Below are 16170 nucleotides of genomic sequence, written 5' to 3'. Positions count from 1 at the left end.
ATATACAACACAGCATGCCAAGAGATCTGGTATGTAAGCCAGAGTTGGCCCATGTGTTTCATACAGTTTTAATATTGCGTTACAAAATCCCAAATTTATTTTTAAATCCCAATAACTGTATAGTTAAGCGGATTTGAAACCAGATTGAATCCAACAATACAAAGTTACTGAGCAACTTAAGAACAGCAGCCAACGGATATAAATTATTTATTTATTTCACAATATAAGTTATGTGTAAGTAACTGCCGGATTTGTATATGGATGGTTCTTATATTGCTATCAATACTATAAAGTAAAAATCAATGAAAAAACCTGTGAATTGTTTTTTACCCTTAACTACATTTTTGACAGGTAGTTTTACTAAGTTTCAACAAAACAATAACTTTAAATTGGTTGCGCCACTTTTCACATGTGTTTATATAAGTTAAATTGTATTTAACTGAAACTAAAGTATTTCTGACAGTACAACATCGCTAATCAAATATCTGTACCAGATCTTTAATTGAAATTCACTTTGAAAGCAAGATTGCGTTTACAACAAATTGAAACTAAAGTCTGTAAACTCACAAATGCTGAAATTTGATGTTACAACAAATCTATTATTATAATAACGAATGTAATGGTAAAATAACACTGTGTATTACTACTAGTGCATTAATATGATAAATATATAACGTTGAAGCACGCATGCAACATACACATAACAGCAGGGCTGGATTTCAGTTAGAACTCTGTTCTAAAAGCTAAAAAAATCCTTATTTTAATTGTAGTCAACTAAAAAAGATTGCAAAAAAATCAATTACTTTGTTCTCTGAATCATAGGTGGCAAAAACAAAGGGGAGGCAGGGATAGTTGGACACAATCCCAAAAATAATAACAACTTATTTTGTGTAATGTTTACTTATTAATGTAGTGCGGAAAAATTTTAAGGTTGGCCTGCCCACCCTGTCACCCCAGGTTTCTGAATTAACTTTTAGTTTCCGAAGCTCTGGTTTTAGAAACCCAGCCCTACATTGCAGACTCATTATACTTGCTTATAAGTCTCAGTCTTACAAATGTACCTTCATATTTTAAATGAATAAAACCTAAATGAACTTGTTGTGTTGGCAGCTTGAAACAAAACTATGATCTTTAATTTACATTTTTACAAAAATAATGTTTAGTTTGATGTCAGAGATAAAACGAGTCAAAGTTAACATTTTAGTCACTGAGTTTCTGGTAAAAATATAAGATTTATTGAAAACAATTTTTTGTTTGTGATATAGGGGGCCATAAGTTCCAAACTTTTTGAATGCAGGGAGGTACCTAACATGGCCACTTAAAGACTTTTGTGTACCCTTGCATTCCAGAGGTGCTTATGGGTCAACCATAGAGCTGACACCCTGATCGTGTCACTCGCTTTAATAAAATATTAGGTTAATTTTACCAGAACAGCAGTTTCTAAAACATATTATTACTGGCAGCAACAACAGCAGAAGAAGAATATTATACTGCCTCAAGCAGTTGTATAAGTTTACAGCTGCCATAAACAAGCGTAACTTATATATATACTGGGTGTTCTTGCCCAGTCAACAGCCTATACATCATGGCTGGCATTGTTTTCATTTGTATCTCACCCACTGAAGATACAAGCATATGCACAATACGTTCATGTGGTATTGCCACCACACTCATGCCATTTATTTCAATAATACGATGCCCAACCCTCACCCCGCCCCTCTCAGCTATTCCACCTCTCATCAAACTGCATATAATCCCATCCTGTACAGAGAACCCGAGCTGGTACTTGAGGTCAGGCCTCTTAATCAGCACAGTCACAACAGGTGGGCAAGATACAATGTTCAGCCTTGCAAGACTTTGTCCCTTTAAACCTTTAATGATGCTCTGGCAAGTGGTTAGTGGCAAGCCAACAAGACTGGTTGAATTTACGCTCATTATTTGATCTCCAATGCTTAGTTTTCCGGACCTTTCCGCTGGACCTCCGTGTTGTAAATTGGCGAGAATGACAGTTGGGACGATTGACCCCCACCCGGATTCCACGACCACAACACCCAGTGCTTCTCCTTTTGTCTTTTCAATCCAAACATCTTTAACATTCTCCCTCCTCGAGTAGTGCACCAGATCATCATGGTACATTTCCTGCATATCAAGCAACTCGTTGAACGCAGCCGGAGTTAATGTTTGCGGCTCAATCCCATTAGAAGTTAAAAATTGCTGGTAAGCGACGCTAAAAGCTTGCCCGATAGCCTGTGCCATGATTCTCGCATCTCCTGAAGTAAATACATGGCAGATAACTTTATAAGCACGACTGGGCTTTGGTTCCCTCATTAACTTCGGCTCCTCGGAATCATTTTTCGGTAATCTTCTTCTTGCCATGACAACCAACAAAGTGCCGATATCAGCAATATATGATATCGACCTCAACGTGTGGTCCATCATTGTCTCTTGCGTGTCTGCATTCAATACCTTCACTCGGTCAATAGAAACAAACAGATCAACTTCAACACTTGGTTGCGATTCACCTTCCGGAGCTTTGATGCGATTGACAGCCTCTTGCGCTTGTAGCATCCTTGCTGTCTTGCCAGGATTCTTCTCAGAGTGAAGTTGAGTCGAACCAAGATAATTCGCAGTGAAAATTATCCCGTCAATCAAATCCTCTGCTTCACATGGGCCTGGCACGTTAAGCACTGGGTTGTGGGGGGTTTGTGTGGGGGTGGGTGCGTCTTCCTTTATATGGTGGGCGGACTCCGATCTTGGGACGGCAGACTCAATACTTTTAGTTGGTGGCACTGGAGTAGAAGGTGCTGATATACTTGTGGTTTTAGTAGGAGCCATTTTAACCCATGGGTCATCAGCTACAGGTTCATGGTTAGAATCAATCTTCGCTTGTTGGACAGCTGCTTCAATGTCCTCTACTCCCGCACAACTGTCGCAATCGTAAGATATTCTTTTCACAGGTACATTTGGCATCAATTCAAACATAGGGCGTTCATCATGTCCATTCACCTCCTGTTTTGCCCAAATATCACTCGACTCTTGGGCTGGCGAATCATGTTGCACTGTTGGTTCACTATCTTGAACATAATCTGGATTTTTAGCAACTGTTTGCTGCAGCTGCCATGGACTGTCTTCTGGTTGTTCGATATTATTAAAAGGAATAATAGTAGGTAGTGATGTAAGTTCAACAGGCTGCACAGTTTTCACCGGCGAATATTGTTCAACCAATTTTGCTTCGGGTTGAATTAAAATATCTGCGTTTTCATTCTCTTCATATATTTCATCGTTTATTGAAACATTATTATCAACCGAGTCTATTTCATCTGGTGTTTCATCAAAACATTCCTTTGTCAATTTCGCTTCAGATAAATTTAAAGAGTCATACTGCCTAGCTAGCCCATGTAAATTGTCATGTTCATCTAGATCCGAACATAACTTTGATTTCACATCACTTGTGTCTGTATAAACTACATCAGAAGTTTCTGTTTCCAACAAATACTCATTTTCACTAACTTCATCTTCATTTAATTCATCCTGAGCCACAGTTTCAACTTCATCAATATTATTTTCCGAATCGACAGTCGTGTTCAATAAATTCTCTTCTTCATTGTTGTTCAAAACTTCCACACTTTCGTTGTCGTTAATTAAAACCCCACCTAACTTTTCAGTGAAATCAGTGAGTGGTTCCTCCATTGTAACTAATATTTGGCAGCTAAAGATATAAAACAATGATAAATCAAACTTATTTATCCTCGCATGGTGGGGCAACGACAGTCGTTATAACACGAGTGTTCTGTTTCATACACCTCGTGCCCGCTTACAAGTTACCACGTAAGTAACTTTGTAGGTGATTGTTTTTCTGTGATTTAAGCAACTAATTCTTGACAACTGGGTTGAACAATCACTATTAAGTGTTTTACAAATCTGTTGTTGACTGACACCCCACAACATCCAGCCTATGAATCCTTACACTTGTACAAAATTACATTACAACATTGTATTGATTTTTGGGCCTAATGGATTACATCTCTTAAAACCAAACAATTCAGGCGCACGATAATACATGGGCCCACTGCCGTGATCATATAAAAAATCATTAAAAGTAGTAGTTTTACTCATAAAGTGTGGTTTAACGACTGTCGTTTTAATGTTAATTCACTTATTTTCGTTGTTTTATTTAACTTGATCTTTGTTACTGTATTCAAAGAAAATACAACTCCTAATATATAGGCTATGTTCCCCTTTGTATATTCTATATAAACAAGTATTATAATTCTGGTAATACGTACACTTTAATACCATTTTCGCCGTGCCTTGCACCATACTCTCATACCCTATGTACTTTTTCTTGCCATTTTACGTACTTTCTTTTTGTCGCTACTTTTCGTTCTAAACACCATTTTTGATGTGTCTGCAGTTCTGTGTACATAAATGAATCACGCTTGGTTTCCTCGCTTATAGCGCAGTTGGTTCGTGTTGCGCGTCGATCGCCACAGTCGCGAAAAAAGAACCACCTACTGTGATGTCACAGGGACTTGAAACTGGGTCGCGATGTATCTGGAATTCTTGTGTTAACAAAATATTTTACTCCGGACTGGTTTTTCCCGTGTTTTAGGTGACAGATTTCACGCTAAAACATTAGTTACCACTTCTATGCCTACGTTTGAGTTGCTGAAACTATTGAAGTGTGTGGATAACTTGGATAAGCGGACATAACTTCTGGTTGGTTTGGTCATTTATATTCTCGTGGGTGGGAACTTGAGTGACTTATCCATGGTTGCCACTCTCATGCCCACAGTGAACTTGCTTTCAGCCTTGTGTAAAGATCAGACACTCAGGTAAGGATAGGCAAATAGTTGTTTTCCCATCCGCACGGTAGCGCACTGGAGCAATTTATCACTGTAGTTGTATACCTATTGCTGTATCTTTAATTGAACCGTGCCCACTTAACAATTCAATCAGTACGTCATGCCTGAAACCTATATTTAGAATAATATATAAATCTTGCAAAACTACCCAGAGATTTTAAAAAGTACCCACACGGGGCCGTGGCACAGTGCGCGTCTTCTTTTAACACGAAGGTGACGATTCAAGGCTCATCGCTGCTACCATTCTGGACCTAAGACTCCTTAAGACTGTTGGCAAGACACATAACTATTTGCTTTAATTCAGTGGCAGCCATATAAAAATATTACCCAAAAAGTCTTTACCTTTGTATCATATGAAACACCTTGTTGTCACAACTGTCGTTGCCCAGCCGTGCGAGGATAAATAATAAGCAATAAAGAGACTTCTTTACACCAGGACAACAAAAATTAATAGATAGTTTGATTTATTAACAAAAATCTGCTTCAAAACAAAGAAGGAACCGCGAAAAATACAGTAACATCGGAACCATGAAGCATTATGTACAGTAAACTTATCAATGTACCATTGTGTAATACGGGAACCAAGGTTTTTAGGAAAGGGCACGAGAAAAAAAGGAAAGGGAACAAAATAACCCCTGCGTAGTGCGGAAGCCTATAGGAGATAATCTGCCAGTGTGGTTTCGGAATAAACTCATTCTAGAATATTCCAGAACTCCCACGAGACAATGAGATAGCATTGTGATGTCAGAAACCGTTCAGTTCCTGTACAGGTCTCGCAAACTCGATCCTCATAGCTGATCGGTCGTTTAGTCGCGTTCCTTGGAGACTATGCAAAGCATACGAGGCAGTGCCGGCATCCTGCGTCACAATTATAACATTGTTACGTATGCGTGACGAATTACAAGTCACAATGACATTCGAATACACTGTATTATTACACCGACGAGCCCATTTACGTCACAGGAGGAGGTAAACATTCTGCATCAGCAAAGGAAAATAAGATATAAAAACAAACAAAGAAACATTTTTAATATAAAGCTATCCTACTCTTGAGGTACTACGTCAGTAATCGGTAACGATTGGTGAGCAAAAAATGACATTTTTTTGGTTTAAATAAAATTATACTATCTCAGACGAAATAATCTGGTCACAATAAGCACAATGTGCCCGCATCGTACTTCAGTGCATACCGCGCCCCTTTACTGTGCATATTATGGCCTCCTGCTAATATTGTGTGTATATTTGCACATGTATTCTATGCATATTGTGGCCTTTTTGTGCGCATACAGTTAAACCCATTGACCCACAAACGGCGTCCACTCCCTGAGTACACTGACCGGATGTATTATTGTTTCAACACAAGACATATTGTCTCTTTGATCGAAATCTCGCAAATATTTGTTCATGGCCGCGATTGTAAATCACGTTTGTGACGTCACAAAGGTTGGCATAAAGCAAATTGTCTCGTCTTCGAGAAAACTTGCTTAGACTTGTAGTGGAACGTGAAACAATTAAACCGCGATTTAAACGTCGAATACGACGATTAAACGATAAAAGAAAATTAACCGACATTGTTCAAACACAGTAACGGTTATGACGCAAACAAAGCTCGCGATCAACATTGGAAAACAATCGCTACCGACGCGTTCGGTTTTTGAGAAACTTTTCTATATCATGGACAAATATAAGGGTTCAAACGCAGCGAAACCTAAAAAAACGCAGCGAGACCTAGAGAAACGCAGCCTAACTCACCGTAAATTCAACCACAGCGCACAACATCCCGCCACGGTTGATTAACTTTGCTCTGACGTAACCATGGAACCTGTGACGTAACAGAGAAGTTAAAATTCATTGCAACAAATTGGGAGATGCCCCATGCACGCAGTTGCATGTGGATATAGGAAGACATTCGTGAAAATACCTTCTTGGTCAACACATTGACAGCACCGCGCACACTTATATCATTACATAATAGCAAGCAGTTTATAAAACCATTTACAGTAACCTTACCGAGAGAATATATCTTTTAATTCTTTCTCTGTAGTTCCCCCTCCAATGTTACACACAAGCAAACATGAAGTGGGGGCAGTTGTGCCGTTAGCTTGCCCCAAAGCCAAGTTCATCATCGGAGCGCCTGGTTAAATAAGTAATTAGTTCAAGAAGGTATTTGTAAACGTTTGGAACACTGTTAGATTAATTCTAGTTCGTGGGTGATTTAACACCAAAGGATCATATTATAATAAATGTCACATCATTTTTAACAATATTAGTTAGGACAAAAAGCTTTACACGTTTACAGCAATATTATACAGGCTATTGTTGGTTTAAAGAAAAATAAAATTAACTATATACCAGGACAATTAATAGTTTAATAAAATTATAAAACAACTTTAAATAAATTACCAAATTGTTAATTGGGAAGATATGTAAAAAAGAGTTCAGAAATTAAACTACAATTCTTAATTTATTTCACCGCCAGTTATCGACCGGTCTTCTACAGTTAGTCAGTTACTACAAAGTATTGATGACGTAATCATTAGATGACGTAGGAGAGTGCTGAGTGCAAAATGTGCTTCTATAAAAATAGTATATACCTGCAAGGTGGGTGAATATAGCGCCGTGTGGTGGTGGTTGTGCCGGGTGAATGGGTGCTATATGGTGGAGTGCAGGGGTCACCTGGCACGTGACACAAAGAAAACATCACGTGACTTTTAAATTAGGAAGAAACAACCAGAGCCAGGTTGGTGGGGGTTGGGGGTGAACGGGTCATGGGGTCACATCGTGACGGTATTCGGTTGACATCAGAGGTTATTGGATAAAAAAAACCTTAAGGATATGGGAAAAGGAAATACCCAAACACAATACCAATTCTTTATGCTCTACACATATGGAGTTGCTCACTTAGAGTCAGCTTTTAATGCATTGACGATTGAGGTGTTTAGGATTTAAAAAAGATTCAAATTAAATTCTAACAAATCAAACCGGTAATAATTTAATATTAGTATACCTAATTTGTGCCTTTTACCCCAAACAGGCGAAACATGTTACTTAAACTAAAACCACAGCTTTGTCTCATAGTGAGTATAGAGATTTTGAAACTATTTTAAACCAAACCGGCTCTAGTGTAGTTAGACACACAAACGATGTAGAAAGAGATTCAGCCAATGAAAATGGTCGGAGAAATTATAGAATTAACGGTGAAAGTCACGTGAGAAAGTATGATTCTTTAGCGCCACCCAACGGCAAACGTGCATATGTTACCTGTAATGGGGCGCCCACTTGTGTTACGGACGGATGAGTTTGAAATCCTTGCAGAAGCTCCGGGTAGGAGGAGTATCTGTGACGTGATATGGGGATTAAAAGAAGGATTGTTGCGTCAGAATATTAATGAAACGTTGAATGAATTTTAGTCAAATTGTAGAAATGCACATCATAATTTAAAATCCAATTTTATACGAAAAAATTTAATTTGCAGAGGTGAAGTTTCTTTGTTTTGAGTATTAATATGGTAAAAAAAATAGACCTGTTACCCAATATACGCAATAACGGTTGGATTTGGACGTTTAATTCGGGAAGATTATTTTAATACTTGGTCTTCATTGCAACAGTGACGGCCACAACAACGTTCTCAAAAGTTATTTTGAAATTTATTATTAAAAATACACCACAACGTTATTTTGAAATAGCCTTATTATTTTGGTGTCTGCTTCATACAGGCGAAAAGAATGAAATAAATATATTAAAACAAAGTTGAAACGTTTAATAAACTTACGGTTGCCCGAAGATCTCAGCAGGCAGGAGGTTTGCAGAACCGAACTCTGAAAATGAAAATGGGCACGTAAACTAAACGCAAAAAATGGACGCGGCAGTACAAAAAGTTATAAGTTACGTTTAAAAGTTACGCAAGTCTCACAAAACCAAAAACAATCCAAGGAATAAAAAAATATGTAGTATACAGTGGGGGAAGATGGGACACCCTTTCGTTCCATTTTATCGTTACATTTGGTAGTAAACAAAACACATTTTAAGATTTATAAAAAAGTATTTTCACAACTCCCATAAAACGTTGTTAATTGTTTAAAAATTAGGATATTTGGATATTATGAGCTAAACGTGTTCCGTCTGCCCCCAGTATACAATATAAAAAACGTATATTTTCTCTTTTAAACTAATCTAATGTCGTTGTTTTTTCCCTAACCACTTTCACAGTGTAGATTTGTGTTCTTATTATATTAAACCATTTCCTCCTTTTTCGTTTTACAGTTTCGTGTAGCAGCGATAACGACCAACCGCTAATTGGAAATTGTTGAAAACAATAGGAGTTTAACCACGAGTGTAGCACACTGTACTGGTTTGTACTGCCGGGTTAAACATATACATAACGTGTTTTAAATTACTAACGGTAGAACATTAAACGCGTTGGTATAATTTTGTACAATCTTTACCGTTTAACATAATATTACTATAGCTTTTTATATATTCCCGGCGTGACTTGAATTTTGCATGGGCTGTGTACCGTACGGTATATCTGTTACAGTAAACTATTGGTTGGACTTTATTTTTGTTACATATTCCATAGCACTTGATCACTTACGTTGTGGTAGGTATCCTATAATGTGGTTGGCGAGTTCCTGAGCGGGGGATGATGGCCGTAGTTTGACTTTCGTGTTGGCTTTTGCGAATTCAAGTCTTAGTGTATGAGGTAGCTCTGGATCAAACTTAATGCCCTGTGTATGTACAATGGTGTTGCTTAGTTTTTATGCTTTAAAGGGTATTTTTTATTTTTGCGTGTCGGGGCAATGGCAGTCGTTATAACACGAGTGTTCTGTTTCATACACCCCGTGCCCGCTTACGAGTTACCACGTATTTAACTTTGTAAGTAGTTATTGTTTTTCTGCATGGCTGATAATTTGGACAACCAATTAGTGACCACTGGGTTGAAGCAATTGCTGTTATGTATCCCGCCAAAGGACACATACGCCCACAATGGTGGCACCGAAGAGTTTCGATGCATTGTACTTTAGCCTATATAAAGACATGCATTAAAACAGGCACTCATATACCATCGAGTTGACATCAAAATATTATTACGTCTGGTTAACAATCTAATCGGAAACACATAAAGACATCTTGAAAGAAAAGCATACAATCTTATAAAAAAAATACCAGATTTTCTGGAATTTTTTATGACTTGTTTTTATAAATATCTGGAAAAGGTTTTAAAGAGATGCGGATGCCTGTTAAATATTCTGATATTAATTGTTTGAAACGAATACCTCTATAAACCCAAGGATGTGGGTTGAAGGCTCGACGCTGCTACCATTGCCAACGTATGTTTATGAAACAGCAATTGCTACAAGCAATTGATCATAAACGGCTTGTCAAAGTTGTCAGCCATACAGTAAAAGCAATCACCCTCAAAGTTACATACATGGTTACTAGTAAGCGGGCACGAGGTGTATGAAACAAAACATTTGTATTTTAACGACTGTCATTGACCCGCCATGCGAGGATAAATAAGTTACAAAAGTGACAACTTTTAAGCAGACACGGGGTACATGAAACGGAACATCCGTCGTATAACGACTGCCCCCGTCATGCGAGGATAAATAAGTTACATTCATTCATCAACAACCCACCTGAAGTGAATTCTTCGCTAAATCTGCTTCACCACGGGAGTCAAAGGTTACGAACCCGACCGGCTGCAAATAATAGCAGTTATATATACATGGTACTGTGGGGTAAGATAGAAAGTGTAAGCACCTAATACATAGAGTATAGGGTGGGGAAGATGGGACACCTTTAGCACATAATATCTAAATATCTTGATCGTGTTTTAAACAATTAACAACGGTCTATAGGAGTTGTGAGGATACGGTTTTATAATTTTGTTGCAATTTCTTTGTTTACTACCAAATGGGATGAGAAAATAGAATGAAAAGGTGTCCCATCTTTCCACATTCTACTATATTATATATTTGTGGTCAATGGTATTGTGCAATGGTATATATATGTGCAGCCAGACAAGCCGTATTTGATTTGTTTTATCAATCTTACATTTCCAATGTTGTGGTTAAATATACCAACCAATATATATGTTGTACAAGTCCAACAACAAGACGTTCAATCGCTTCATGTACTTGATACGTTATCAGGGTGGGAGTTAGTGTTTTAGGATTTAAACTTATACATAATTAATATCTCACCACAGGCGCCTTTCCAGGTTTCGCTGTAGTTCTGATGATGGACCCCTCATAACCCTGCGTATATGAATGAATGAATGTAACTTACTTTATCCTCGCGTGACCGGAAAACGACAGTCGTTATCACACGGGTTTAACACCTCGTGCCAGCTTACGAGTTACCATGTATGTTACTTTGTGGGTAATTAACCAGTTGTTAATATATAGAAGGGGATGGGGAAAGTTGGGACATCACTAGTCATTTTATTTTTATTTCAAAAGTATGAAAAAAAACGATTTTTGTTTCGTTATTTTTTATTACTTTAAAAATATGAAAAAATAAATCCTTTTTCGTTAACTTTATTATATGTCGTTTACAATTTGAGGCCTTTACGATATTTTTAAGTGCTTTGTCTTTCCATATCCTAATGTAACTAAATTACGGAATAAAAACTAAAAATAACGTTAATGGTTAAAACATATGTTACATAATGAATAAATAAGACGTATTCATGCAGCGATGACAGTTTTATTAGACGAGTGTCTCTATTGTCCTATAATGGCAGACGAAACGTTGATTTAAATAAAACTATACGTTAAATTTATTGTCAGAAGATCGGTCCATTAAAACCATACGGTGCGTTTGGAAAATAGGGAAAGTTTGTCATTATAGTTTACAGCATCCGCGCTTTACATAATTTTCCACTGGATTTACGTAACTCTCCATTCCCACCCAATTATTCCATAGGGTTATGTAAATGTAATGGCCATGACGTAGTTGGGAAATGCTGTGGAAAATTGAAATAACTACGGCTACGTCACGGCATCGAAATAACATTTCTTCAGAATTTTCAACAATAACTTATGGCACAACTCAAGATGGTAAATTTGTAATGTTAATATATAGTAGAATGGGGAAGACGGGACATATTTGGCACATATCCAAACATTCTGGTGATTTTAACAATTAACAACGGTCTATGGGAATCGTGGAGATAAAGTTTTATAATTCTTTGAATGTTCTTTGTTTAGTAACAAATGGGACGAGAAAACTATAGAACGAAAGGGTGTCCCAACTTCCCCCACTTTAATTTATTGTCTCTACCATATGTTTTTAACCCCTTGGCACCGAACACAAACGTCATATTCCATTCACTATTTTAAGCACCTGGTACTAACAAGAAAGCAGGTGCGCCTTGTTCTAATCCGATCTAATGCAGCTTGGTGAGAAATAATCAATTCTCGCTATTTATATTTTCAAGCTTATCATGGCAAATGAATGAAGCAGTTTGTAGGTTTACAAAAACACCCCACCATTGCGTCATATATGTATGTCTTTAATACGTTATAAATATATGGTGGGTTGGGGTAAGATGGTCCAGATTTTGTTTCCCTTTTATCGTTGGTAGCAAACAAAGTATATTTATATAAATATATGACCGTATTCTTACGGCTTTAAAACAGCGTTGTTAATTGTTTAAACACGATTACGAAATGTAATAATTGATAATTGTATCCATCTTACCCCACAGTAATAAACGTCATATCAACTTACCGTGAATCCACGAAACAAAAGATAAAGTTCACGTTTTTTCGCGTCCGCTGGCAGCCCGCTCACAAACAATGTTCGAACCTGAAAAACAATCATCATTATGACATCATAATATATGATAAACACGACTTTGTGGGCTGTAACCAATTAAAGCATGCGTGTATTACTTTGTGACGCGTAAATGTCTATTGTGACGTGTGAACTTTTGAATGAGGAAGCGTGTAGCGTTGTCGTTCGTGGATAAATAATTTAAGATTCCATTTTAGGCGGAACGGTGGACAAAACTAAGTTTACGAAACGCTTTCTAAGCGAAACCGCGAATAATTGGCAATATCGTCGTTAATAACGTCATAATCACACGTTTATGCGCTCACAATAACCCCATGGGGCTTCGCGCCGCGGGAATTTCGTAGCAGGAAACGATTCTCTTGTTTCGTCACAATGGTTTATCTTATTCAACAATAAAGGCTTCGCGAGGTCGCCGCATAAATCGAACCAAACACCCAGGGGAAACTAAACTACTATCTGTTATTTATATACGTAACGAATAGTGACGTAACGTGTAATGACATCATGACAGCTATGACGTAACGAGGGATTTGACGTCATATTGTCAACCAATCAATACTCTTAAACAAACAGAGCTTTATTACATAATAATGCTGGTGTAATTAAGTAATAACGGCAACTGTGACGTGACACACATCTATCTAACGCTCTGGCAATTTGTTTCAAATGTTGGATTTCTAAATATTTTATGAAACGTTTTTTACTTGGATAGTTACAATGCCAGTTATTGTAAGGTATCGTTATTACGTGTTAACGGTATCCCATTTTACCCCACAGTAATATACATTAGTTATCCGTGGTTATTGGTTTGTGAGGTTTATAATCGGGAACAGCAAGTGTTTTATGTGTAGTGAACCAGCACCACTCTATTAAACATTCATAAGTAACCACGCAGTCAATTTAAAGTGAAACACAGTTTCGGGTCAGATAATCAATACGGGTTAAACAGAAACCTTATTAAATGTGAATAATGTGTGGCCAGTTTGACCGATTTTCCGAGTAATAGGGCCTTAAAAGACGTAAAATTCGCGTTGAACAATCAAAAAGCGGGTCGTCTATCTTAGAACATTATGACGTCATAAACAAAATATGGATTCTCCGCAAACAAGTCTTTGTTAAAACGCGAAGATTCTAAACCGCAAATATTAAATTTCGATTTTTATTCGTTAAACACTGACCACCTCACAGAGACCTTTGTGATGTAATACCATTGTGACGTTTCCAACATGGCGGATGTCAATAATCTATCGAAATTTACAAGTATTGCTGATAGCAGGGACAAATAGAAGTAGGGAAATGCATTAGGAGACTACCATGCAGTCTTGCAAGCACCATTTTGATAAGGGAAAGATAGCGTTTGCTATTTACGTAGCTTTGACAGCTTGAGACAAAAAACAGACCTTTGTTGTAACTTGTAACCTACCGCACGCTTGTGACTTGTGTTTTTTACGTGATACTGGATAATGTATTATAAATACCATAAATGCTATAGTAGGTATGGGCGTATTGTAATATTATGCGCCATGTAGTTCTACATATAGGTAACTCATAGTACGATTTAAAATACACTTATATATATACAATAGACTCTGTTTTACAAATGCCATTATACAGTACAACACTTAACTACATTATACAAGTAATATTATGACCGTTAGTATAGTAACGCAAAATGTACACCGGCGTCGTAATTTATATAAAATACGTCCTAGTATTAGTACAACGACCGTAAGTAAAGTCGGTGAAAGTTTTATGGCTGTGTATAGTGAAGCGTAGATTCCAGGTTACAACCTAGTAATAACTAACGTATGGTTATGTAGGCTAACATACCGCCTTTTGTACATAAACAGTCCAAGCAAATAGTAAGGATCTTTAATATCAAACGATCAGATCTACCATTAAACCTGCATTCTTAAAATCCATGCAATCCCTCACACTCTGGGATTAATCCTTTCAAAAACCCGCACCAATATAAGGTGCAATAAGCAATGGTTTAATAGCCATTTATAAAGCATCAATAGAGCTTAAAACGGTCGATATTTAAGCCGTTATCTCATTTTTTGGTGAACCAATTGCTTTTTAATTGGTTGGCTTCAATTAAATATTCAATCAAATCGATTCCTTCGAAGTTAAACGAACTGCAAGAGACCTTCACACACAAAGTGCTTTATTGATAAAGTATTGGCTTCTTGAAGGATCTGTACTTGGCAAGAATAGATAAGCGTAAACGTAAGGTATATGTGGTGTATACTGTATATACTACATACGGTGTATGAGCGTTTATAAACGATTTTTAAGAAAATAATTTAATATTTCGTTTACCGAAATCCATTGTAACCGTATACTCACTGCCGAGTTATGACATTGTAGTAATGCATGTTCGTATATACTATGTACAATTTAGGAGTAACGGCGTAACGGCGCATTTTCGCTCACATTTTATTTAAATCCAAGTTTTAATTTCGAAATACGTTAATTAGTCGTTATGTGGAAACTGTCAACGTATACTGGCCGTTAGAAAGGTTAAGGAAATACGAGTAAATGGTCCTAATACGCCAAATGCAAATATTGATCTTTCTTAAGCATAGCTGGGAGATGGAATCACACGGCGCAAATCATTTAAGAACTGACATGTGCGACCCGCGATGTAACTTTAAACACGGAAGTAAAGCAGCAATGTTTCTTGTGACGTAACAAGGCCCATCCAAGGAATTCTCGATTCGATTTAAATTTTGGAAACGAGGAACAACAACCGCCGCGCGCGTTAGAGGTTGAGAGCAGTTTTGTCATTATCGTTTTCGATACAGAAGTTGTAAACGAAATAGATTTGACCGGTGGTATGCAATTTTGTACATTGGTATCATGTTGCCCACCACAGTGATTATAATAATGCGGGCTTACGCATATAACGCATATAACGGATATCATTAAATAGGTAATGTGGCAGTGAATAAAACTTGCCCACCAAAAGGGCGTTGTTAATTACTTAAAAAACGATCAGGAAATATGGGATATTATGTGCTAACGGTAACTCATCTTACCCCACAGTACTTTAATCTCATCTAAAATACCCATTTTTTTAACACATAAATAATGAGAAATCTTAATCATAAACATCCGTACCTCTTCCTCCTTAGCGTTGTTGTTATTCGTGTCTGGATTCATCGTGATTCGGTCGGTGGTAACCTCGGTTGAATGTAGCCTTCCAATACCGTTGCCCAAGGAAGGAATCTTGAGTGGAAACGGGTGCGAACGAAACTGGTTTTCCTTGCTGTTTTTAATCGGTTCTTCAGCAACTCGTTTACGATTTTGGTTTGAACTCTGCTGGCCCGACAAACTATGGAAAGTTCCTTCCGTCTTCATATAAAATACAGTTTAATACTATTTTCTTCTTTTTATACCATTCACTCATCGGTCGTTAAACTTCTGGTGTACTGAATGAAGCCGCAACGCACTGGACGAGCGCCTTTTTTCTCAAGGCAGAAGCGCCGATAGCAAAGAA

General features: G+C 37.4%; 2 protein-coding genes and 1 long non-coding RNA gene across 3 annotated transcripts; 1 reads left to right on the top strand and 2 right to left on the bottom strand.

Moving 5' to 3' along the window:
- Window positions 1-482: 482 nt before the first annotated feature.
- LOC149739340 (amyloid-beta A4 precursor protein-binding family A member 1-like) lies at window positions 483-3746 on the bottom strand. Its single transcript, XM_089873879.1, has one exon. It carries the CDS (start codon window positions 3688-3690, stop codon window positions 1540-1542), a length of 2151 nt encoding a protein of 716 aa, XP_089730005.1. The 5' UTR covers window positions 3691-3746; the 3' UTR covers window positions 483-1539.
- A 967-nt stretch (window positions 3747-4713) lies between these two features.
- Window positions 4714-5202, top strand: LOC149739339 (uncharacterized). The gene is made up of 2 exons (XR_016384551.1): window positions 4714-4835; window positions 5018-5202. It is a non-coding gene; the product is annotated as an uncharacterized LOC149739339 (long non-coding RNA).
- A 110-nt stretch (window positions 5203-5312) lies between these two features.
- LOC149739338 (uncharacterized) lies at window positions 5313-16135 on the bottom strand. Its single transcript, XM_089873890.1, has 11 exons — window positions 15792-16135; window positions 12603-12680; window positions 11072-11125; window positions 10505-10567; window positions 9460-9592; window positions 8638-8683; window positions 8127-8202; window positions 7460-7541; window positions 6876-6999; window positions 6618-6687; window positions 5313-5723 (listed from the first exon to the last, which is right to left on the bottom strand). The coding sequence occupies exons 1-11, from the start codon at window positions 16029-16031 to the stop codon at window positions 5610-5612; spliced, it is 1080 nt and encodes a 359-aa protein (XP_089730016.1). The 5' UTR covers window positions 16032-16135; the 3' UTR covers window positions 5313-5609.
- Between the last annotated feature and the right edge of the window lie 35 nt (window positions 16136-16170).

The sequence above is a fragment of the Ciona robusta genome, chromosome 3 (genome assembly GCF_009617815.1).
Source record: "Ciona robusta chromosome 3, ASM961781v2".
NCBI lineage: Eukaryota > Metazoa > Chordata > Ascidiacea > Phlebobranchia > Cionidae > Ciona > Ciona robusta.
The sequence above is the reverse complement of the archived record's forward strand: the minus strand, read 5'-3'. Positions and strand labels throughout refer to the sequence as shown.